Genomic DNA, 27,270 nt, shown 5'->3' with positions numbered 1-27,270 from the left:
TGACTATGTATGTGTGATTGTATATATGACTATGTGTGTACTGTATGTGTATATGGACCCGTCTATGTATCTGTATGTGTGTACTGTATGTGTATATGGACCCGTCTATGTATCTGTATGTGTGTACTGTATGTGTATATGGACCCGTCTATGTATCTGTATGTGTGTACTGTATGTGTATATGGACCCGTCTATGTATCTGTATGTGTGTACTGTATGTGTATATGGACCCATCTATGTATCTGTATGTGTGTACTGTATGTGTATATGGACCCGTCTATGTATCTGTATGTGTGTACTGTATGTGTATATTGACCCGTATATGTGTGTACTGTATGTGTATATAGACCCGTACATGTATCTGTGTGTACTGTATGTGTATATGGACCCGTCTATGTATCTGTATGTGTGTACTGTATGTGTATATGGACCCGTCTATGTATCTGTATGTGTGTACTGTATGTGTATATGGACCCGTATATGTATGTGTGTACTGTATGTGTATATAGACCCGTACATGTATCTGTATGTGTGTACTGTATGTGTATATGAACCCGTCTATGTATCTGTATGTGTGTACTGTATGTGTATATGGACCCGTATCTGTATGTGTGTACTGTATGTGTATATAGACCCGTACATGTATCTGTATGTGTACTGTATGTGTATATGAACCCGTCTATGTATCTGTATGTGTGTACTGTATGTGTATATGGACCCGTATCTGTATGTGTGTACTGTATGTGTATATAGACCCGTACATGTATCTGTATGTGTGTACTGTATGTGTATATGGACCCGTCTATGTATCTGTATGTGTGTACTGTATGTGTATATGGACCCGTCTATGTATCTGTATGTGTGTACTGTATGTGTATATGGACCCGTATCTGTATGTGTGTACTGTATGTGTATATGGACCCGTACATGTATCTGTATGTGTGTACTGTATGTGTATATAGACCCGTACATGTATCTGTATGTGTGTAATGTATGTGTATATGGAGCCATATATGTATCTGTATGTGTATATAGACCCGTATATGTATCTGTATGTGTGTACTGTATGTGTATATGGAGCCATATATGTATCTGTATGTGTGTACTGTATGTGTATATGGACCCGTATATGTATCTGTATGTGTGTACTGTACGTGTATATGGACCCATATAAGTATCTGTATGTGTGTACTGTATGTGTATATGGACCGTATATGTATCTGTATGTGTGTACTGTATGTGTATATGGACCGTATATGTATCTGTGTACTGTATGTGTATATGGACCCGTATATGTATCTGTATATGGACCGTATATGTATCTGTATGTGTGTACTGTATATGGACCCGTATATGTATCTGTATATGGTCCCGTATATGTATCTGTATGTGTATATGGACCTACATATGTATGTGTATATGGACCGTATATGTATATGTATCTGTACTGTATGTGTATATGGACCCATCTATGTATCTGTATGTGTGTACTGTATGTGTATATGGACCGTATATGTATATGTATCTGTGTACTGTATGTGTATATGGACCTGTATATGTATCTGTATGTGTATATGGACCTGTATATGTACTGTATGTGTATATGGACCCATCTATGTATCTGTATGTGTGTACTGTATGTGTATATGGACCGTATATGTATATGTGTACTGTATGTGTATATGGACCTGTATATGTATCTGTATGTGTATATGGACCTGTATATGTATATGGACCCATCTATGTATCTGTATGTGTGTACTTTATATGTATATGGACCCATCTATGTATCTGTATGCGTATATGGACCGTATATGTATCTGTGTACTGTATGTGTATATGGACCGTCTATGTATCTGTATGTGTATATGGACCCGTATATGTATCTGTATGTGTATATGGACCGTATATGTATCTGTATGTGTGTACTGTATGTGTATATGGACCCGTATATGTATCTGTATGTGTGTACTGTATGTGTATATGGACCTGTATCTGAATGTGTGTACTGTATGTGTATGGACCCGTATATGTATCTGTATGAACTGTATGTGTATATGGACCCGTATATGTATCTGTATGTGTGTACTGTATGTGTATATGGACCCGTATATGTATCTGTATGTGTGTACTGTATGTGTATATGGACCCGTATATGTATCTGTATGTGTGTACTGTATGTGTATATGGACCTGTATATGTATCTGTATGTACTGTATGTGTATATGGACCTGTATATGTATCTGTATGTACTGTATGTGTATATGGACCCGTATATGTATCTGTATGTGTGTACTGTATGTGTATATGGACCCGTATATGTATCTGTATGTACTGTATGTGTATATGGACCTGTATATGTATCTGTATGTACTGTATGTGTATATGGACCCGTATATGTATCTGTATGTGTGTACTGTATGGGTATATGGACCTGTATATGTATCTGTATGTACTGTATGTGTATATGGACCCGTATTTGTATCTGTATGTGTGTACTGTATGTGTATATGGACCTGTATATGTATCTGTATGTACTGTATGTGTATATGGACCCGTATCTGTATGTGTGTACTGTATGTGTATATGGACCCGTATATGTATCTGTATGTGTGTACTGTATGTGTATATGGACCTGTATATGTATCTGTATGTACTGTATGTGTATATGGACCCGTATCTGTATGTGTGTACTGTATGTGTATATGGACCTGTATATGTATCTGTATGTGTGTACTGTATGTGTGTATGGATCCGTATCTGTACTGTATGTGTATATGGACCCGTCTATGTATCTGTATGTACTGTATGTGTATATGGACCCGTATATGTATCTGTATGTCAGATTGTGACTTTTTCCCCTGAATCCCCCCATACACAGCGGCGGACCCCGTCACTTTCACCCCTCTCTTTCTCTTTGCCCTCATACATAAGGCTCCAGATCAGACCCTCCGCCAGGGTTAACCATTGCTGACCCCTCTGTGCCGCGCTCAAGGGGTTAATGAGGTCTCCATCTTGGCGCTGGTCCCATCCTTCAGTATTTCCCACCATCAGCTTTTCTCAGCATCTCACAAGTGTAAACTCCGTGCTGTAATCGTGTGTTCTGCTCGTCCAGCGCAGCAGACAGCGCAACAGCTGAGCGCAGCAGGCCGCCGCTGACATGGGACTGCCAGGAGGACACAGGGGCTCACAGGACCTCTGCTGGACACACACAGAACTGCAGCTTGTGCACAAGGCCATAAATATGTGAACCCTGCCACCTGCTGGTCACTCCTGAATGTCCTCAGTCTGGGCTATGCACAGAGGAGGAGAAGCACTCTATAGCGCCACCTGATGGAAGCAGCGGTCCTACAAGTCACTATTGACCCTGCCTCCAACAGGTGGCGCTATAGAGTTCTTCCCTTCCTCTATGAAGAGGCAATTTGCATATTTAATTTCCCAGAGGAGCATTGCACAGTGAATAAACCTCCTTACATTGGCATGCCATGACCGGCGTGTCGCTGTCCACAAGGAGAAACGTCACCCATTAGATTTAGTATGTCATTTATGTCAATGCACGTACCAGCTAACAATCAGACATCCTTCCCATCACATTCATCATCTATGCCGCCAAGCGACCGCACCAAACAGTCCTCACATAATCCTGCCATAAACCGTCCAAAAAATGCCGCCAAAAAGTGTACATAATACCGTACAGGCAGCAAATAATAGTGCCAGAAAACCCCAACATAATATTTACATACAGCCCCTAAAATAATACTGTCATACAACCTCATACTAATAGTGGAATACAACTCAGAAACAATAATGCCGTCCAACTGTAAAATAATACTGACACACCCGCTCAAAATAATAGCACCACATAACCTCAAAATAATTGTTCCATGCAGACCCTAAAATAATACTGCCATACAACTTTAAACTAATAGTGCAATACAACCCAAAACAAGAGAGCCTTATAACTCTGAAATAATAATATTGTCTGTACAAGTCCCCTCTATAATTTGTAAAGCGCTGCGGAATATGTTGGCGCTATATAAATAAAAATTATTATTATTATTATTATAATACTGTCAGGCCAGCTCAAAATAATAGCACCATATAAGTTCCCCCCCAAAATAATAGCACCATATAAGCACCCCCAAAATAATAGCCCTATATAAGCTCCCCCAAAATAATAGCACCATATAAGTTCCCCCAAAATAATAGCACCATATAAGCACCACCAAAATAATAGCACCATATAAGCTCCCCCAAAATATAGCACCATATAAGCACCCCCAAAATAATAGCACCATATAAGTTCCCCCAAAATAATAGCACCATATAAGCACCACCAAAATATAGCACCATATAAGCACCCCCAAAATAATAGCACCATATAAGCACCCCCAAAATAATAGCACCATATAAGCACCACCAAAATATAGCACCATATAAGCTCCCCCAAAATAATAGCACCATATAAGCACCCTCAAAATAATAGCACCATATAAGCACCCCCAAAATAATAGCACCATATAAGCACCCCCAAAATAATAGCACCATATAAGCACCCCCAAAATAATAGCACCATATAAGCACCACCAAAATATAGCACCATATAAGCACCCCCAAAATAATAGCACCATATAAGCACCCCCAAAATAATAGCACCATATAAGCACCACCAAAATATAGCACCATATAAGCACCCCCAAAATAATAGCACCATATAAGCTCCCCCAAAATAATAGCACCATATAAGCATCCCCAAAATAATAGCACCATATAAGCTCCCCCAAAATAATAGCACCATATAAGCACCCCCAAAATAATAGCACCATATAAGCTCCCCCAAAATACTACCATATAAGTTCCCCCAAAATAATAGCACCATATAAGCATCCCCAAAATAATAGCACCATATAAGCTCCCCCAAAATAATAGCACCATATAAGCACCCCCAAAATAATAGCACCATATAAGCTCCCCCCCAAAAATAGCACCATATAAGCACCCCCAAAATAATAGCACCATATAAGCACCCTCAAAATAATAGCACCATATAAGCTCCCCCAAAATAATAGCACCATATAAGTTCCCCCAAAATAATAGCACCATATAAGTTCCCCCAAAATAATAGCACCATATAAGCACCCCCAAAATAATAGCACCATATAAGCACCCCCAAAATAATAGCACCATATAAGCACCCCCAAAATAATAGCACCATATAAGCTCCCCCAAAATAATAGCACCATATAAGTTCCCCCAAAATAATAGCACCATATAAGCTCCCCCAAAATAATAGCACCATATAAGCTCCCCCAAAATAATAGCACCATATAAGTTCCCCCAAAATAATAGCACCATATAAGCTCCCCCCCAAAAATAGCACCATATAAGCACCCCCAAAATAATAGCACCATATAAGCACCCTCAAAATAATAGCACCATATAAGCTCCCCCAAAATAATAGCACCATATAAGTTCCCCCAAAATAATAGCACCATATAAGTTCCCCCAAAATAATAGCACCATATAAGCACCCCCAAAATAATAGCACCATATAAGCACCCCCAAAATAATAGCACCATATAAGCACCCCCAAAATAATAGCACCATATAAGCTCCCCCAAAATAATAGCACCATATAAGTTCCCCCAAAATAATAGCACCATATAAGCTCCCCCAAAATAATAGCACCATATAAGCTCCCCCAAAATAATAGCACCATATAAGCTCCCCCAAAATAATAGCACCATATAAGCACCCCCAAAATAATAGCACCATATAAGCTCCCCCAAAATAATAGCACCATATAAGTTCCCCCAAAATAATAGCACCATATAAGCTCCCCCAAAATAATAGCACCATATAAGCACCCCCAAAATAATAGCACCATATAAGCTCCCCCCAAATAATAGCACCATATAAGCTCCCCCAAAATAATAGCACCATATAAGCTCCCCCAAAATAATAGCACCATATACCGGTAAGCACCCCCAAAATAATAGCACCATATAAGCACCCCCAAAATAATAGCCCTATATAAGCTCCCCCAAAATAATAGCACCATATAAGTTCCCCCAAAATAATAGCACCATATAAGCACCCCCAAAATAATAGCACCATATAAGCACCCCCAAAATAATAGCACCATATAAGCTCCACCAAAATAATAGCACCATATATGCACCCCCAAAATACTACCATATAAGCACCCCCAAAATAATAGCACCATATAAGTTCCTCCAAAATAATAGCACCATATAAGTTCCTCCAAAATAATAGCACCATATAAGTTCCTCCAAAATAATAGCACCATATAAGTTCCTCCAAAATTATAGCACCATATAAGTTCCCCCAAAATAATAGCACCATATAAGTTCCTCCAAAATTATAGCACCATATAAGCACCCCCAAAATAATAGCACCATATAAGCTCCCCCAAAATAATAGCACCATATAAGCTCCCCCAAAATAATAGCACCATATAAGCTCTCCCAAAATAATAGCACCATATAAGTTCCTCCAAAATAATAGCACCATATACAGTGGGGCAAAAAAGTATTTAGTCAGTCAGCAATAGTGCAAGTTCCACCACTTAAAAAGATGAGAGGCGTCTGTAATTTACATCATAGGTAGACCTCAACTATGGGAGACAAACTGAGAAAAAAAAATCCAGAAAATCACATTGTCTGTTTTTTTAACATTTTATTTGCATATTATGGTGGAAAATAAGTATTTGGTCAGAAACAAAATTTCATCTCAATACTTTGTAATATATCCTTTGTTGGCAATGACAGAGGTCAAACGTTTTCTGTAAGTCTTCACAAGGTTGCCACACACTGTTGTTGGTATGTTGGCCCATTCCTCCATGCAGATCTCCTCTAGAGCAGTGATGTTTTTGGCTTTTCACTGGGCAACACGGACTTTCAACTCCCTCTAAAGGTTTTCTATAGGGTTGAGATCTGGAGACTGGCTAGGCCACTCCAGGACCTTGAAATGCTTCTTACGAAGCCACTCCTTCGTTGCCCTGGCGGTGTGCTTTGGATCATTGTCATGTTGAAAGACCCAGCCACGTTTCATCTTCAATGCCCTTGCTGATGGAAGGAGGTTTGCACTCAAAATCTCACGATACATGGCCCCATTCATTCTTTCATGTACCCGGATCAGTCGTCCTGGCCCCTTTGCAGAGAAACAGCCCCAAAGCATGATGTTTCCACCACCATGCTTTATAGTAGGTATGGTGTTTGATGGATGCAACTCAGTATTCTTTTTCCTCCAAACACGACAAGTTGTGTTTCTACCAAACAGTTCCAGTTTGGTTTCATCAGACCATAGGACATTCTCCCAAAACTCCTCTGGATCATCCAAATGCTCTCTAGCAAACTTCAGACGGGCCCGGACATGTACTGGCTTAAGCAGTGGGACACGTCTGGCACTGCAGGATCTGAGTCCATGGTGGCGTAGTGTGTTACTTATGGTAGGCCTTGTTACATTGGTCCCAGCTCTCTGCAGTTCATTCACTAGGTCCCCCCGCGTGGTTCTGGGATTTTTGCTCACCGTTCTTGTGATCATTCTGACCCCACGGGGTGGGATTTTGCGTGAGCCCCAGATCGAGGGAGATTGTCAGTGGTCTTGTATGTCTTCCATTTTCTAATTATTGCTCCCACTGTTGATTTCTTCACTCCAAGCTGGTTGGCTATTGCAGATTCAGTCTTCCCAGCCTGGTGCAGGGCTACAATTTTGTTTCTGGTGTCCTTTGACAGCTCTTTGGTCTTCACCATAGTGGAGTTTGGAGTCAAGACTGTTTGAGGGTGTGCACAGGTGTCTTTTTATACTGATAACAAGTTTAAACAGGTGCCATTACTACAGGTAATGAGTGGAGGAAAGAGGAGACTCTTAAAGAAGAAGTTACAGGTCTGTGAGAGCCAGAAATCTTGATTGTTTGTTTCTGACCAAATACTTATTTTCCACCATAATATGCAAATAAAATGTTAAAAAAACAGACAATGTGATTTTCTGGATTTTTTTTTCTCAGTTTGTCTCCCATAGTTGAGGTCTACCTATGATGTAAATTACAGACGCCTCTCATCTTTTTAAGTGGTGGAACTTGCACTATTGCTGACTGACTAAATACTTTTTTGCCCCACTGTAAGTTCCCCCAAAATAATAGCACCATATAAGCTCCCCAAAATAATAGCACCGTATAAGTTCCCCCAAAATAATAGCACCATATAAGCACCCCCAAAATAATAGCACCATATAAGTTCCTCCAAAATAATAGCACCATATAAGTTCCCCCAAAATAATAGCACCATATAAGCACCCCCAAAATAATAGCACCATATACCGGTAAGCACCCCCAAAATAATAGCACCATAAAAGCTCCCCCAAAATAATAGCACCATATAAGTTCCCCCAAAATAATAGCACCATATAAGTTCCTCCAAAATAATAGCACCATATAAGCTCCCCCAAAATAATAGCACCATATAGGCTCCCCCAAAATAATCATACCATATAACCTCAAAATAGTTGTTCCATACAGACCCTAAAAATAATACTGTCATACAACCTCAAACTAATAGTGCAATACCACATGAAAATAATAGTGTCATATAACCCCAAAACAATAGTGCCATTAACTCTAAACTAATACTGCCATACCGCCCCAAAATAATTGTGCGATAAAAGCCCAAAATACAGCCACGTACACCCAAAATAATAATGAAGACATACAACCGGAAAAGAATAATACTGCCATGTGGAACCAGAACAAAACTCCTAAAGAATACTACCAGCCTAAGTATAACACGACAATAAATAACAGTGCCGTAGGGAACCCAGGTAAAAGTACTACCACACTGCACCAGGGCTGGATAGTACCGCCACTCTATCACAGGAGCGGTTTTCATTTTGAGGGGTGTCTCAACGTTCCTCTAGGATAGATTTCTTCACGTTCTCCTACATCAGTAAATAAAAATATCTGAATGAATTGATGAGACGGAGACGAGCGGCCATGTTCTTCTCAATGAACACTTGGAATTCTTATATATTTTAATATATTTAAAGCATGGTGAAAAAACAGCACGAGATCGTTCCATAGACAGTTGCTCTCCAAGAAATGAGAAGAGTCCGAAAAAAGAGACAGCATGAAAGAAACATGCAGGGGGTGCGGGAGAATGGACCGGGTGGGACATGGGACACGCATACATAGAGACAAACCGTGTCATGTGGGATATGAGAAAGAGAAGGATGAGAGGGTGATACCTGGAGAAAAAGACCCTGTGGAATCAGAGATGGACAGAGACAGCACGAAACGAGAATGGAAAAGGAATATCTGATTGTATGGTAACCCCTGAAGCTTCCTTTTTACTATCACGTCGTCCAAGTGAAATCTCACAGTTCTCGTGAACTCGAAACAAAGGTATCAAAAAAGCACAAATGTCATAAGAAAAAAAATGGCACTGCTTCTTCCTGGTCTTCTGGGAATGGGGCAGGTCATGGAGGGAAGAGATGAACACTAATGTCCTCCACCTTGATGAAAGCAGTGAATCAAGCAAACAGCATAAATGTACAGGCACTGGGGCAAGCCGGGAAGATGTACGAGGGATGGGACCCCTCCCGATCCAAGCAAAGGTTTATACAAGGTCCTTTCTGCTTGACGTCCCTCGTCGAACAGTCCACCCTACTCATCAACATCTTGCGGTCATCAATCAAGACACGGCATGGTGACCACCAAAGGCTAACCAAGATCTTTCTTCTTCTGGCGTGTTGTCATGTGTAGACCTTGGACCTTTGATGGGAGGTCCTCCATCATTTTTATCTAACGCCTTGGCCAAAGCTAAGGTTCCTCTCAAAGTGCCGCCAACCGTAGTCACCAAAAACCATCACGAGGGTCGTTCCTCCAGGACAAGATATAGAAAAACGTTGAGCGAGAAGGTAGCAAACAGGCAGATGTTGGAAACGTCCATACTATATATAGAGACCGGAGTGTAAAAATAAGAAAGGCGACGTGAGATCGTGGCACGGGATGGATCTCTCCAACTACTCTGTCAGAACGGCAGGTGGAGTCCGGACATTTCAACAACAGCCATGCAAAACTTTTCTAAAGAACTTTTCGACAAGTAGCTCCACGATCCGGCAGAAACATTTCCTGACGCTGGTTTTCTTGGACCTTCCCAACTTTAGGATGCAGGTTAACAAAAACAACAAAACCCTCCAAAATAACCTTCTTCAAAAACATTAGGAAACAAACTATGGAGGACCACCACTGGAACTGGAAGCGACACTCCACAATGTGCTGCGTTTCAACCTCACGCCAAACAATCCCTGTAGAGAGAACGTGGATGGGGTTTCGGATGGGAGCCGGCTCTACTGGTTGTGAGTATCAATCCACGACAGACAAGAGATGAGGCGCGGGAAATAATACAACCTCGACATCGGGACATGGAATGAGGTCTTCACAAACCGGAGTGTGAAATATCTCCCAGGATCTTGCTCTCTTTTTTCAGCAAATCAGTGACTCGAGATGTCAATGCTCCCGCAGCCAAAGTCCTCCTATCGGATGATGGTCGGTGCTGGGAATGGTTTCAGAGGATGCTGCTCCTGCTGGTTACTCGATCACCACGCAACGAGGCAGGTGCTGGGAGAAATATTTGAAGAGCTCAGGAGTGGCACCGGGACAGTTGGTGAGTTCCAGTTCTTCTAGGTCCTGCAGCTGAACGAGACCCGAAAGGCCGGTGGTGGTGAGGAGAGGACAACCTGGGAGAGACAAGATGGTGATGAGGGTTCTCAAGAGTGGATTTCCCAGGGAGCTTCTCTGGGTGTAACAACCCTCAACATCGAGTCAACGGAGTATAACAACCCTCAACATGAAGTACATATGGACATACAGTAGAGAATTATAAACTCACCGGCCAGAGATAAGAGGCGTAAACTTTTCATTCCCAGCAGATGCTTCATGCCGAAGTCTTGTACCTGTAAGAGAAAGTGACACATGAATGATCAGATGCATCCTGTATTCACAGTCCAAAAATAATAGGCTTAAGATTAGGTACTCTCTGCTTACTGGTGCCCCACACATGATAAGATTAGATACACAGATCAGTTCAGCAGACAGTATCACACATGCTAGGATTAGATACGCAGCTCAGCCAACAGTATCACACATGATAGGATTAGATACATAGCTTAGCCAACAGTATCACACATGACAGGATTAGATATACAGGTAGACAATATTACACAGGATAGCAATAGATGCAGTGGCTCAGATACACAAAGATACAGAACATAGACTACACCACGATATTACCTGGCAGCACCAACGGAGGTACAGACTGCGTAGTGATGACATTGTGGACAGGTAGCTGAGTCCGGTGTCTGTGATCCGTACACACCTGAGGAGAGCAATAGTGCATTATATCGGTCTTTCTATATGGACATGGTGCCACCAGTCAAGGCCTTGTCATGTTGGGCTAGGATTCATTCATCTTAATACTCTATTTTAAAATCAATGCTTGGGGCGCTATTGCATAGATTTCTATGACTGCTTACCCATCAGCAGTGTTGGAATGTGGTACTGCAACTTAAAGTTAATGTAAGATTTTGGGGGATCAGCAAGGATTAGTGGGGTGGTGTGATGGATTCAGAGAAACCATTCTGATAAGCATCCACTCACCGAAAATGAAGTGTTTATCAATGTGAATTTTAGGAAACCTTACGGTCCTGCTATGGGGTCTCAAGGGATCTCTGAAATGAAAGTTTCCCAAGGCTGACAAAAGTGAGTGTTTGCAAGGTGTGGCATAGAAGCATTTTGTGGTTCCTGATGCTAAAATAGCTATAGAATGGCTATCTTTTCCAATTTACTTACCTATCGAGGACAAGTTCTTCCAGCTTGTGCAGATCACATGCAATGTACTCCAATGCTGTGTCCGTTAGTCTGGGGCACCATGACAGGTCCAGTCCTCGTAGTCTTCTCAGATTTTCAGCCACCAGCTCCACCCCATCATCTGTCACTTTGGAGCACCCAGAAAGGCTGAGGACAGTGAGGTTGGGCAGACTGTGGACCACATTGACCACGCCATGGTTGGTGATCTCCCAGCAGGAGTGGAGGCGTAGCGTATGTGTAGCTCGGCCCTGTTTGGCAGTAAAGTACGCCAGCGCTGTGTCCGTTACATGGTAGGCCTGCAGGTTTAGCTCCCCCAGGTTGGGGAGGAGCTGGGAGATGGCAGCTACCGCGTCATCCGCCACGTTGATACAGTCACTGACACTTAAAGAAGTGATGCGTCCATGTAAACTGGACCACAAACCGGCCTCTGTGAAGTCATTACACCCAGACAGCTCCAGCCGGACCACCCCCTGCATCTGCTCCAGCATCACCTGGGGAAAAGGGAACATTTCAGAGTCGGCACCAAGAACAGAACATCAAAGACGTCACATTATCAGCATCCTGCAATCATGGGAGCATCTTTTTATTGCTCAACACACACACAAAAAATTAGTTAAAACCACGCCGCGATCACGTGATGGGGTCACTGATGGGCGGATTTCTGGCGCGATTGCTGGAAGCGCATGTTAAATGCCGCTGTCAGAATTTGACAGCGGCATTAAATGGGTTAATAGAAGCGGGTGGATCGCGATTCCACCCGCAACTGTTTCGGGCACGTCAGCTGTTCAAAACAGAAAAGATGTGGGCTCAGCTCAGGGTGAGACATGACATGTGCCGTACTAGTACGGCGCATGTTGTGCAGGAGTTAAACAATTTTAAAAATTGCATGGGGACCCCTGTATTTTTGATAGCCAGCCTTGCTAAAGCTGACAGCTGAGGATTGCAGCCCGCATCTGTCAGTTTTGCCTGGCTGGTTATCAAAAATGCAGAGGAAGCCACACCGTTTTTTTAAAAACTTATTTATTTATAGCGTAGGTGGCGCCTGATGAACACTCCCATCCGCCGGCACCTGCTCTCGCTGTTATCAGTTGAGTACAACTCTCAACATTGTCCTCTGCTAGTGCTGATGACTGCATGAGAAGGGGACAATGATGTGAGTTGTTTTCTTCAGCACCCGGCGCCGGGGAACAGCGCGAACTGTACCGCTGATTCCCAGGGTGCCTGAGTTTAAATTCGACCTAAATCGGCCACACCCGACCCTGTGTCTGTTCTGATCCGGCCCACGGACCGAGACAGCCGAAGGGCTGAAAAGAGTGACTCATGGCCCACACTCTCCCCAGCCCGCTGCTACCGGCCGCCCGATATCACCGCTATCTGCATCCTTAGGTACAGACAGCGGTGAATACATTGGTGGAAAACGAAGCGGCCGGCTCCTTCCACCAATAAGCGCGTGCGACTGAGACAGCAGAATAAATGACGTCACTACATCGCATCTACTGTGCGGAGAGTCAGCGCACCAGAGACCGGAGCAGGGCGACACGGAGACACAAGCGAGGAGAGTATCTGTCTATAGAATGTATACCTGTATATAGGGGGCTTTGTGAGGGCTCATAATGAATATAGGGAGGCTCAGTGGGGGCTCATACTATACATGTGGGGCTATGTGGGGGCTGATACTGCATATAGAGGGGCTGTGTGGATAGATCTTACTGCGAGTGACCTCATATTACATATAGAGGTGCTATTGGGTGCTCATACTGTGTATAGAGGGCTGTGTGTGGGTTTATCCTGTACATTGGGGGCCATGTAACGGCTCATACTGAATATAGGGGGCTATGTGACAGCTAATACGAAATGCAGGGAGGCTAAATGGAAAGTCACACTGTATATGGGGGACTGTGTGGGGGCTTATGCGATATATAGGGACCTATGTAAGTATTATAGTAGTTATGTTCTTGTACATAGGAGCAGTATTATAGTCGTTATATTCTTGTACATAGGGGGCAGTATTATAGTAGTTATATTCTTGTACATAGGGGCAGTATTATAGTAGTTACATTCTTGTACATAGGGGCAGTATTATAGTAGTTATATTCTTGTACATAGGGGCAGTATTATAGTAGTTACATTCTTGTACATAGGGGCAGTATTATAGTAGTTATATTCTTGTACATAGGGGCAGTATTATAGTAGTTATATTCTTGTACATAGGAGCAGTATTGTAGTAGTTATATTCTTGTACATAGGGGCAGTATTATAGTAGTTATATTCTTGTACATAGGAGCAGTATTATAGTAGTTATATTCTTGTACATAGGGGCAGTATTAGAGTAGTTATATTCTTGTACATAGGAGCAGTATTATAGTAGTTATATTCTTGCACATAGGACCAGTATTATAGTAGTTATATTCTTGTATATAGGGTCAGTATTATAGTAGTTATATTCTTGTACATAGGAGCAGTATTATAGTAGTTATATTCTTGGACATAGGGGCAGTATTATAGTAGATATATTCTTGTACATAGGGGCAGTATTATAGTAGTTATATTCTTGTACATAGGGGCAGTATTATAGTAGTTATATTCTTGTACATAGGGACAGTATTATACTAGTTATATTCTTATACATAGGGGCAGTATTATAGTAGTTATATTCTTGTACATAGGGGCAGTATTATAGTAGTTATATTCTTGTACATAGGAGCAGTATTATAGTAGTTATATTCTTGTACATAGGAGCAGTATTATAGTAGTTATATTCTTGTACATAGGAGCAGTATTATAGTAGTTATATTCTTGCACATAGGACCAGTATTATAGTAGTTATATTCTTGCACATAGGACCAGTATTATAGTAGTTATATTCTTGCACATAGGGGCAGTATTATAGTAGTTATATTCTTGTACATAGGGGCAGTATTATAGTAGTTATATTCTTGTACATAGGGGCAGTATTATAGTAGTTATATTCTTGTACATAGGAGCAGTATTATAGTAGTTATATTCTTGTACATAGGGGCAGTATTATAGTAGTTATATTCTGGTACATAGGAGCAGTATTATAGTAGTTATATTCTTGTACATAGGGGCAGTATTATAGTAGTTATATTCTTGTACATAGGGGCAGTACTATAGTAGTTATATTCTTGTACATAGGGGCAGTATTATAGTAGTTATATTCTTGTATATGGGGCAGCATTATAGTAGTTATATTCTTGTACATAGGGGCAGTATTATAGTAGTTATATTCTTGTAAATAAGGGCAGTATTATAGTAGTTATATTCTTGTACATAGGGGCAGTATTATAGTAGTTATGTTCTTGTACACAGGGGGCAGTATTATAGTAGTTATATTCTTGTACATAGGGGCAGTATTATAGTAGTTATATTCTTGTATATAGGGTCAGTATTATAGTAGTTATATTCTTGTACATAGGAGCAGTATTATAGTAGTTATATTCTTGGACATAGGGGCAGTATTATAGTAGATATATTCTTGTACATAGGGGCAGTATTATAGTAGTCATATTCTTGTACATAGGAGCAGTATTATAGTAGATATATTCTTGTACATAGGGGCAGTATTATAGTAGTCATATTCTTGTACATAGGAGCAGTATTATAGTAGATATATTCTTGTACATAGGGGGCAGTATTATAGTAGTTATGTTCTTGTACACAGGGGGCAGTATTATAGTAGTTATATTCTTGTACATAGGGGCAGTATTATAGTAGTTATATTCTTGTACATAGGGGGCAGTATTATAGTAGTTATGTTCTTGTACACAGGGGGCAGTATTATAGTAGTTATATTCTTGTACATAGGGGCAGTATTATAGTAGTTATATTCTTGTATATAGGGTCAGTATTATAGTAGTTATATTCTTGTACATAGGGGGCAGTATTATAGTAGTTATGTTCTTGTACACAGGGGGCAGTATTATAGTAGTTATATTCTTGGACATAGGGGCAGTATTATAGTAGTTATATTCTTGTACATAGGAGCAGTATTATAGTAGTTATATTCTTGGACATAGGGGCAGTATTATAGTAGATATATTCTTGTACATAGGGGGCAGTATTATAGTAGTTATATTCTTGTACATAGGGGCAGTATTATAGTAGTTATATTCTTGTACATAGGGTCAGTATTATAGTAGTTATATTCTTGTACATAGGAGCAGTATTATAGTAGTTATATTCTTGTACATAGGAGCAGTATTATAGTAGTTATATTCTTGTACATAGGGGCAGTATTATAGTAGTTATATTCTTGTACATAGGGGCAGTATTATAGTAGTTATATTCTTGTACATAGGGACAGTATTATAGTAGTTATATTCTTGTACATAGGGGCAGTATTATAGTAGTTATATTCTTGTACATAGGGTCAGTATTATAGTAGTTATATTCTTGTACATAGGAGCAGTATTATAGTAGTTATATTCTTGGACATAGGGGCAGTATTATAGTAGTTATATTCTTGTACATAGGGGCAGTATTATAGTAGTTATATTCTTGGACATAGGGGCAGTATTATAGTAGTTATATTCTTGTACATAGGGTCAGTATTATAGTAGTTATATTCTTGTACATAGGAGCAGTATTATAGTAGTTATATTCTTGTACATAGGGGCAGTATTATAGTAGTTATATTCTTGGACATAGGGGCAGTATTATAGTAGTTATATTCTTATACATAGGAGCAGTATTATAGTAGTTATATTCTTGTACATAGGGGCAGTATTATAGTAGTTATATTCTTGTACATAGGGTCAGTATTATAGTAGTTATATTCTTGTACATAGGAGCAGTATTATAGTAGTTATATTCTTGGACATAGGGGCAGTATTATAGTAGTTATATTCTTGTACATAGGGTCAGTATTATAGTAGTTATATTCTTGTACATAGGGGCAGTACTATAGTAGTTATATTCTTGTACATAGGGGCAGTATTATAGTAGTTATATTCTTGTACATAGGGGCAGTATTATAGTAGTTATATTCTTGTACATAGGGGCAGTATTATAGTAGTTATATTCTTGTACATAGGGGCAGTATTATAGTAGTTATATTCTTGTACATAGGGGCAGTATTATAGTAGTTATATTCTTGTATATAGGGTCAGTATTATAGTAGTTATATTCTTGTACATAGGAGCAGTATTATAGTAGTTATATTCTTGTACATAGGGGCAGTATTATAGTAGTTATATTCTTGTACATAGGAGCAGTATTATAGTAGTTATATTCTTGGACATAGGGGCAGTATTATAGTAGTTATATTCTTGTACATAGGAGCAGTATTATAGTAGTTATATTCTTGTACATAGGAGCAGTATTATAGTAGTTATATTCTTGTACATAGGGGCAGTATTATAGTAGTTATATTCTTGTACATAGGGGCAGTATTATAGTAGTTATATTCTTGTACATAGGGGCAGTATTATAGTAGTTATATTCTTGTACATAGGGGCAGTATTATAGTAGTTATATTCTTGTACATAGGGGCAGTATTATAGTAGTTATATTCTTGTACATAGGGGCAGTATTATAGTAGTTATATTCTTGTACATAGGGGCAGTATTATAGTAGTTATATTCTTGTACATAGGGGCAGTATTATAGTAGTTATATTCTTGTACATAGGGGCAGTATTATAGTAGTTATATTCTTGTACATAGGAGCAGTATTATAGTAGTTATATTCTCGTACATAGGGGCAGTATTATAGTAGTTATATTCTTGTACATAGGAGCAGTATTATAGTAGTTATATTCCTGTACATAGGGGCAGTATTATAGTAGTTATATTCTTGTACATAGGGGCAGTATTATAGTAGTTATATTCTTGTACATAGGGGCAGTATTATAGTAGTTATATTCTTGTACATAGGGGCAGTATTATAGTAGTTATATTCTTGTACATAGGGGCAGTATTATAGTAGTTATATTCTTGTACATAGGAGCAGTATTATAGTAGATATATTCTTGTACATAGGGGCAGTATTATAGCAGTTACTGTATATACTTATATATATATATATATACTTATATATATATGACGATGAACGATCTCTCACCTCCAGGCCGGCGTCAGTGATTGTTGACCGCTTCAGGCTCACAGACTTCACCCCTTTTTTGGACAGGGGATAGTTGTCGATGAACTCGCAGATATCCAGATCCGACACTCCGACCAAACAAAATGAATCAAAACCGCGCACAGCGAATCCCTGCAGACTGACGAACTCCTTCTCCCCCGTGGGTAGGATATTGTATAGTTCCTTGGCATGGAGGACGGGCATCAGGCCCACCCAGAACCTCGGTTGGTAGAGAACCCGCCTCCACGTTTTGCAAACCTGCGCTAGAACGCACTTCTCACAAGCCGAGAAGTAACAGAAAAGACGGTTGAGGATCTTCTCGTCGAGGGCCAGGTGGCAGTCCATTCCCTGACCCTGGACTCTGTCCGGCGAGGGCCCACAAGGGATTGGCGGGTGCTCCTCTCCAGGGCTGAGGCCCAGCGGGATACTGTGGGTCGGGGGAGGCGGAAGGATTGGTAACACTGTGGGGGCGACATGCTCTTGGTGTTTGGGAAAGGCTTGACTTAGGATGGATGGCACGGAGGGCGGCTGGCAAATGCGGTTCTTGACTGCCGGCGTCCCTTTGGTGATGCTGGCAGAGCCCAGGCCATTGGTGGGACCGGGTATTTTCACCAGCCCATTACGCGGCAAACACTGAGCCTTGGTGTCTCCGTTTGTTGTATTCGACATTTTTTCAATTTGCTAAAAAAAATAAAATAAAATAAAATACAGGTTAGGTAGAAGAAAAAACCCATAAAACGGCCATATAAGTGACTGTCATTCAGGGGTTTACACAGCAGAGGGCGACGATGAGTAAACAACGAAGCTCCTCCCACAGGAAAAAGAATTGTGCTGCGCCATTTCAGGCTCATTCAAGAACAATACATGGATTTTGTAGAACCTCATTTTTAAAATATCGTAACCACGTTACACAAATATGAGCCCTGCATCGGCCTTGCCAATATCAATCATGGATAGAGTTCCCCTTTAAAGGCGTAGTTTGGTCCAAATTGACTTGTATGGAGTGAAGCCACGCCCTCTAGTCAGCCAGGACCACTGGACGGGGCGTGGCCTCGCGCAACACAAGCGTATGGAGAGAAGACACGCCTACTAGTCAGCCACACCCACTGAACGGGGCATGGCCTCGCGCAACACAAGTGTATAGAGTGAAGCCACGCCCACTAGTCAGCCACCCCCACTGGGCGGAGCATGGCCTAATGCAACACAAGTGTATGAAGTGAAGCGGCGCCCACTAGTCAGCCACACTCACTGGATGGGGCATGACCTTGCGCAACACAAGTGTATGAAGTGAAGCCACGCCCACTAGTCAGCCACTCCCACTGGGCGGAGCATGGCCTAATGCAACACAAGTGTATGAAGTGAAGCGGCGCCCACTAGTCAGCCACGCCCACTGGACGGTGCATGACCTTGCGCAACACAAGTGTATGGAGTGAAGCCACGCCCACTGAATGGGGTGGGACCTCGCGCAAAACAAGTGTATGGAGAGAAGCCACGCCCACTAGTCGGCCTCTGGCCGGGAGTAAGTATAACGCATATATTCCCTCCAGTTCTGGCTCAGAAACAGCCGAATCCCCGCCGCATACAGTACGATTCATAAGTCCGCAATCACACAGAGTGACTGCAGACATCGATTTCGACTGGACAACCCCTTTAATATCCAAGAACAACGGGTTGTCAGAGAAAATGACTTTAAATCAGGATTTTGTGATAAATAATTAAATTTTTGGCAATTTTTTTTCTATATCACAGTCTGATAAAAACTAGAAATGATGTAATTTTCACACCGGCTACTGGGGATTTTTTTTAGGCTCTAACTTCCTGTTGTTTTAGGAAATGCGCACGAGCATTAGCAGCAATGAAGAGACTCCGCCCCTATCTGTTATAGTGAAGCAGCTAATGAGCGAGTGCAAAGTTTGGGGATTCACTGTCTCAGGGAGGCATTAGGTAGCTTTCACACCAGCAATGCGGTTTGGTCCAAACAGGTGCAGTTTTATTAGGGATTCCAAACCAAAAACAGCCTCTTCTGGGCACAAAGGTACAACAACAGCAAAATAAACAGTTCATTCAGCAGATACATATATGTCAGTGCGGGCTCACCGGAACAGATTACAGTCCTTTCTCCCAGAGCAGACTTCATACACAGAAGTGACTCCATCCCACCAGTCTCATTATCACCTCCAGCCTGAACTCCAGCTGATTCCAGCACCACATAGAAGGTAACTGCAGCTCCAACACACAGACTGCTCAGCTTTCCCAGCTGACCCATGCAGTTTACATCCAGAAAGATGCACGTCTTTCTCTCAGCTACAGCTCACGTTTCGGCTGGACATTCGCCAGCCGCACACTAGACTCTGCTTCTTTCAGCACACTGACATATCTAGTGAACAGAGGTTCTGGTTCTTAGTCAAAATCAAGCCCGGTGGATCTAATCAAGGCCTGCAGTGCTAGGATTTAACCCAGTCCTGCCTGGCTTTGCTACATGAGGTCATTGTGAAGGGTCAGCTGTGACGTCGCCTATTGTGATTGGAGGATGCTGTGCATAGAGGTGTTACCTGTAATTGCAATGCTGTCTCTGATGATAATGAGACTGCTGAAAACTGTTATCGAAAGCACAGAGGACAGTATGATTCTCAAAATGGCCCAGTATGGCGTACATGGCGGGGATACCGAGAGATGCAGAAGCTAGATGTCTGCTGTCCATGGTGCTGAAACTGCTATTTCTATGGGGAAGACTCTACTCGGAGCGGTCATGTGCTCACCCGTCACGATGATCCTGGGGTTATTTCCCTAAAAAAATTACATCTACGATCAGAATGAAGTCAAAATTTCCCACAATCCCTACATCACCTTAAATGAGTGGAGGGCGGCCATTTTTAAAGTGGTAGTAAAGATTAATGCGCAGTGAGAAGACTATTTTCGGTAAACCCAGGAGCGGCGAGACGGCGGATCAATATGGCCACCTCCAGACAGGTGAAATGATGCATAATCTCAGTTATTGCCGGGCGGCTGAACAGACGCGTGAGCGCTTTTCATGGAGGGTCATTAAACCAACGTTCTGCGTGCAATTAACCCTTAAATCACTAGATGACTGTAACAAAAAGATAGAAATGCTTAAAAAGCAAACATCAGATGTAGATAGAGACGATTCCCGCCTCCATGAATGCAGGGGCTTTACTGATCATCATAGGGTCCGGAAGCAGCGACTAGAGTGCAGGCCCGTCTGAAGTTCGCCAATGAACACCTGGATGATTCTGTGAGTGATCAGGAGAAGGTGCTGTGGTCAGATGAGACAAAAATTGAGGTCAAGGGCATTAACTCAACTCGCCATGATTGGAAGAAGAGAAATGCTGCCTATGACCCAAACAACACCATCCCCACTGTGATGCATGGAGGTGGAAACATAATGTTTTGGGGGTGTTTCTCTGCTAAGGGCACAGGACTACTTCACTGCATCAATGTGAGAATGGATCGGGCCACGTACCGTAAAATCCTGAATGACAACCTCCTTCCCTCCGCCAGGACATTAAAAATGGGTCGTGGCTGGGTCTTCCAGCAAGACAATGGCCCAAAACATGCAGACAAGGCAACAAAGGAGTGGCTCAAAAAGAAGCACATTAAGGTCATGGAGTGGCCTAGCCAGTCTCCAGACCTTAATCCCATAGAAAACTTAATGATTTAGAGATGATCTGCAAAGAGGAGTGGACCAAAATTCCTCCTGACAAACCTCATCAACTACAAAAAACGTCTGACTGCTGTGCTTGCCAACAAGGGTTTTACCACCAAGTATTAAGTCAGGATCTTATCATGTATCTCTGTATACAGGGAGCTCCCCCTAGTGGTGGCTGCAGACAGGATCTTATCATGTATCTCTATATACGGGGAGCTCCCCCTAGTGGTGGCTGCAGACAGGATCTTATCATGTATCTCTGTATACAGGGAGCTCCCCCTAGTGATGACTACAGACAGGATCTTATCATGTATCTCTGTATACAGGGAGCTCCCCCTAGTGGTGGCTGCAGACAGGATCTTATCATGTATCTCTGTGTACAGGGAGCTCCCCCTAGTGGTGGCTGCAGGCAGGATCTTACCATGTATCTCTGTATACAGGGAGCTCCCCCTAGTGGTGGCTGCAGGCAGGATCTTATCATGTATCTCTGTATACAGGGAGCTCCCCCTAGTGGTGGCTGCAGACAGGATTTTATCATGTATCTCTGTATACAGGGAGCTCCCCCTAGTGGTGGCTGCAGACAGGATCTTAACATGTATCTCTGTATACAGGGAGTTCCCCCTAGTGGTGGCTGCAGACAGGATCTTATCATGTATCTCTGTATACAGGGAGCTCCCCCTAGTGGTGACTGCAGACAGGATCTTATCATGTATCTCTGTATACAGGGAGCTCCCCCTAGTGGTGTCTGCAGACAGGATCTTATCATGTATCTCTGTATACAGGGAGCTCCCCTTAGTGATGGCTGCAGACAGAATCTTCTCATGTATCTCTGTATACAGGGAGCTCCCCCTAGTGGTGGCTGCAGACAGAATCTTATCATGTATCTCTGTATACAGGGAGCTCCTCCTAGTGGTGACTACAGACAGGATTTTATCATGCATCTCTGTATACAGGGAGCTCCTCCTAGTGGTGGCTGCAGACAGGATCTTATCATGTATCTCTGTATACAGGGAGCTCCCCCTAGTGGTGGCTGCAGACAGGATCTTATCATGTATCTCTGTATACAGGGAGCTCCCCCTAGTGGTGGCTGCAGACAGGATCTCATCATGTATCTCTGTATACAGGGAGCTCCCCCTAGTGGTGGCTGCAGACAGGATCTCATCATGTATCTCTGTATACAGGGAGTTCCCCCTAGTGGTGGCTGCAGACAGGATCTTATCATGTATCTCTGTATACAGGGAGCTCCCCCTAGTGGTGGCTGCAGACAGGATCTTATCATGTATCTCTGTATACAGGGAGCTCCTCCTAGTGGTGACTACAGACAGGATCTTATCATGCATCTCTGTATACAGGGAGCTCCTCCTAGTGGTGGCTGCAGACAGGATCTTATCATGTATCTCTGTATACAGGGAGCTCCCCTTAGTGATGGCTGCAGACAGAATCTTCTCATGTATCTCTGTATACAGGGAGCTCCCCCTAGTGGTGGCTGCAGACAGGATCTTATCATGTATCTCTGTATACAGGGAGCTCCTCCTAGTGGTGACTACAGACAGGATCTTATCATGCATCTCTGTATACAGGGAGCTCCTCCTAGTGGTGGCTGCAGACAGGATCTTATCATGTATCTCTGTATACAGGGAGCTCCCCTTAGTGATGGCTGCAGACAGAATCTTCTCATGTATCTCTGTATACAGGGAGCTCCCCCTAGTGGTGGCTGCAGACAGAATCTTATCATGCATCTCTGTATACAGGGAGCTCCTCCTAGTGGTGGCTGCAGACAGGATCTTATCATGTATCTCTGTATACAGGGAGCTCCCCTTAGTGATGGCTGCAGACAGAATCTTCTCATGTATCTCTGTATACAGGGAGCTCCCCCTAGTGGTGGCTGCAGACAGGATCTTATCATGTATCTCTGTATACAGGGAGCTCCTCCTAGTGGTGACTACAGACAGGATTTTATCATGCATCTCTGTATACAGGGAGCTCCTCCTAGTGGTGGCTGCAGACAGGATCTTATCATGTATCTCTGTATACAGGGAGCTCCCCCTAGTGGTGGCTGCAGACAGGATCTTATCATGTATCTCTGTATACAGGGAGCTCCCCCTAGTGGTGGCTGCAGACAAGATCTCATCATGTATCTCTGTATACAGGGAGCTCCCCCTAGTGGTGGCTGCAGACAGGATCTTATCATGTATCTCTGTATACAGGGAGCTCCTCCTAGTGGTGGCTGCAGACAGGATCTTATCATGTATCTGTATACAGGGAGCTCCCCCTAGTGGTGGCTGCAGACAGGATCTTATCATGTATCTCTGTATACAGGGAGCTCCTCCTAGTGGTGACTACAGACAGGATCTTATCATGCATCTCTGTATACAGGGAGCTCCCCCTAGTGGTGGCTGCAGACAGGATCTTATCATGTATCTCTGTATACAGGGAGCTCCCCCTAGTGGTGGCTGCAGACAGGATCTTATCATGTATCTCTGTATACAGGGAGCTCCCCCTAGTGGTGGCTGCAGACAGGATCTTATCATGTATCTCTGTATACAGGGAGCTCCCCCTAGTGGTGGCTGCAGACAGAATCTTCTCATGTATCTCTGTATACAGGGAGCTCCCCCTAGTGGTCGCTGCAGACAGGATCTTATCATGTATCTCTGTATACAGGGAGCTCCCCTAGTGGTCGCTGCAGACGGGATCTTATCATGTATCTCTGTATACAGGGAGCTCCCCCTAGTGGTGACTGCAGACAGGGTCTTATCATGTATCTCTGTATACAGGGAGCTCCCCCTAGTGGTCGCTGCAGACAGGATCTTATCATGTATCTCTGTATACAGGGAGCTCCCCCTAGTGGTCGCTGCAGATGGGATCTTATCATGTATCTCTGTATACAGGGAGCTCCCCCTAGAGGTGACTGCAGACAGGGTCTTATCATGTATCTCTGTATACAGGGAGCTCCCCCTAGTGGTGACTGCAGACAGGATCTTATCATGTATCTCTGTATACAGGGAGCTCCCCCTAGTCGTGACTGCAGACGGGATCTTATCATGTATCTCTGTATACAGGGAGCTCCCCCTAGTCGTGACTGCAGACGGGATCTTATCATGTATCTCTGTATACAGGGAGCTCCCCCTAGTGGTGACTGCAGACGGGATCTTATCATGTATCTCTGTATACAGGGAGCTCCCCCTAGTCGTGACTGCAGACGGGATCTTATCATGTATCTCTGTATACAGGGAGCTCCCCCTAGTGGTGGCTGCAGACAGGATCTTAACATGTATCTCTGTATACAGGGAGCTCCCCCTAGTGGTGGCTGCAGACAGGATCTTATCATGTATCTCTGTATACAGGGAGCTCCCCCTAGTGGTGACTGCAGACAGGATCTTATCATGTATCTCTGTATACAGGGAGCTCCCCCTAGTGGTGTCTGCAGACAGGATCTTATCATGTATCTCTGTATACAGGGAGCTCCTCCTAGTGGTGGCTGCATACAGGATCTCATCATGTATCTCTGTATACAGGGAGCTTCCCCTAGTGGTGGCTGCAGACAGGATCTTATCATGTATCTCTGTATACAGGGAGCTCCCCCTAGTGGTGGCTGCAGACAGGATCTCATCATGTATCTCTGTATACAGGGAGCTCCCCCTAGTGGTGGCTGCAGACAGGATCTTATCATGTATCTGTATACAGGGAGCTCCCCCTAGTGGTGGCTGCAGACAGGATCGTATCATGTATCTCTGTATACAGGGAGCTCCCCCTAGTGGTGGCTGCAGACAGGATCTCATCATGTATCTCTGTATACAGGGAGCTCCCCCTAGTGGTGGCTGCAGACAGGATCTTATCATGTATCTGTATACAGGGAGCTTCCCCTAGTGGTGGCTGCAGACAAGATCTTATCATGTATCTCTGTATACAGGGAGCTCCCCCTAGTGGTGGCTGCAGACAGGATCTTATCATGTATCTCTGTATACAGGGAGCTCCCCCTAGTGGTGGTTGCAGACAGGATCTTATCATGTATCTCTGTATACAGGGAGCTCCCCCTAGTGGTGGCTGCAGACAGGATCTTATCATGTATCTCTATATACAGGGAGCTCCTCCTAGTGGTGACTGCAGACAGGATCTTATCATGTATCTCTGTATACAGGGAGCTCCCCCTAGTGGTGGCTGCAGACAGGATCTTCTCATGTATCTCTGTATACAGGGAGCTCCCCTTAGTGGTGGCTGCAGACAGAATCTTCTCATGTATCTCTGTATACAGGGAGCTCCCCCTAGTGGTGGCTGCAGACAGAATCTTATCATGTATCTCTGTATACAGGGAGCTCCCCCTAGTGGTGGCTGCAGACAGGATCTTATCATGTATCTCTGTATACAGGGAGCTCCCCCTAGTGGTCGCTGCAGACAGGATCTTATCATGTATCTCTGTATACAGGGAGCTCCCCCTAGTGGTGACTGCAGACAGGATCTTATCATGTATCTCTGTATACAGGGAGCTCCCCCTAGTGGTGACTGCAGACGGGATCTTATCATGTATCTATATACAGGGAGCTCCCCCTAGTGGTAGCTGCAGACAGGATCTTATCATGTATCTCTGTATACAGGGAGCTCCCCCTAGTGGTGGCTGCAGACAGGATCTCATCATGTATCTCTGTATACAGGGAGCTCCCCCTAGTGGTGGCTGCAGACAGGATCTCATCATGTATCTCTGTATACAGGGAGTTCCCCCTAGTGGTGGCTGCAGACAGGATCTTATCATGTATCTCTGTATACAGGGAGCTCCTCCTAGTGGTGACTACAGACAGGATCTTATCATGCATCTCTGTATACAGGGAGCTCCTCCTAGTGGTGGCTGCAGACAGGATCTTATCATGTATCTCTGTATACAGGGAGCTCCCCTTAGTGATGGCTGCAGACAGAATCTTCTCATGTATCTCTGTATACAGGGAGCTCCCCCTAGTGGTGGCTGCAGACAGAATCTTATCATGTATCTCTGTATACAGGGAGCTCCTCCTAGTGGTGACTACAGACAGGATTTTATCATGCATCTCTGTATACAGGGAGCTCCTCCTAGTGGTGGCTGCAGACAGGATCTTATCATGTATCTCTGTATACAGGGAGCTCCCCCTAGTGGTGGCTGCAGACAGGATCTTATCATGTATCTCTGTATACAGGGAGCTCCCCCTAGTGGTGGCTGCAGACAGGATCTCATCATGTATCTCTGTATACAGGGAGCTCCCCCTAGTGGTGGCTGCAGACAGGATCTCATCATGTATCTCTGTATACAGGGAGTTCCCCCTAGTGGTGGCTGCAGACAGGATCTTATCATGTATCTCTGTATACAGGGAGCTCCCCCTAGTGGTGGCTGCAGACAGGATCTTATCATGTATCTCTGTATACAGGGAGCTCCTCCTAGTGGTGACTACAGACAGGATCTTATCATGCATCTCTGTATACAGGGAGCTCCTCCTAGTGGTGGCTGCAGACAGGATCTTATCATGTATCTCTGTATACAGGGAGCTCCCCTTAGTGATGGCTGCAGACAGAATCTTCTCATGTATCTCTGTATACAGGGAGCTCCCCCTAGTGGTGGCTGCAGACAGAATCTTATCATGTATCTCTGTATACAGGGA

The 27,270-nt window shown here is 43.2% G+C and overlaps 2 protein-coding genes across 3 annotated transcripts in view; both read right to left on the bottom strand.

Annotated features, from left to right (window-relative positions):
• ANTKMT (adenine nucleotide translocase lysine methyltransferase) overlaps positions 1-27,270 on the bottom strand; it is a 681,321-nt gene that overhangs the window by 134,417 nt on the left and 519,634 nt on the right. The window lies entirely within an intron of this gene.
• Positions 9,010-27,270, bottom strand: part of FBXL16 (F-box and leucine rich repeat protein 16) — a 102,266-nt gene continuing 84,005 nt past the window's right edge. Inside the window, exons 2-6 of the mRNA XM_069734788.1 lie at positions 17,965-18,663; positions 11,867-12,375; positions 11,309-11,393; positions 10,908-10,971; positions 9,010-10,755 (exon numbers count right to left, since the gene is read on the bottom strand). Coding sequence (XP_069590889.1) covers positions 10,607-10,755; positions 10,908-10,971; positions 11,309-11,393; positions 11,867-12,375; positions 17,965-18,651 — 1,494 coding nt within the window. The 5' untranslated portion in view covers positions 18,652-18,663 and the 3' untranslated portion in view covers positions 9,010-10,606. The remainder of the gene's footprint in view (positions 10,756-10,907; positions 10,972-11,308; positions 11,394-11,866; positions 12,376-17,964; positions 18,664-27,270) is intronic.

This window comes from Ranitomeya imitator, chromosome 7 (assembly GCF_032444005.1).
Source record: "Ranitomeya imitator isolate aRanImi1 chromosome 7, aRanImi1.pri, whole genome shotgun sequence".
Classification (NCBI taxonomy): Eukaryota; Metazoa; Chordata; class Amphibia; order Anura; family Dendrobatidae; genus Ranitomeya; species Ranitomeya imitator.
Note: the sequence above shows the minus strand (reverse complement) of the source record. Positions and strands in the feature narration are given on the sequence as shown.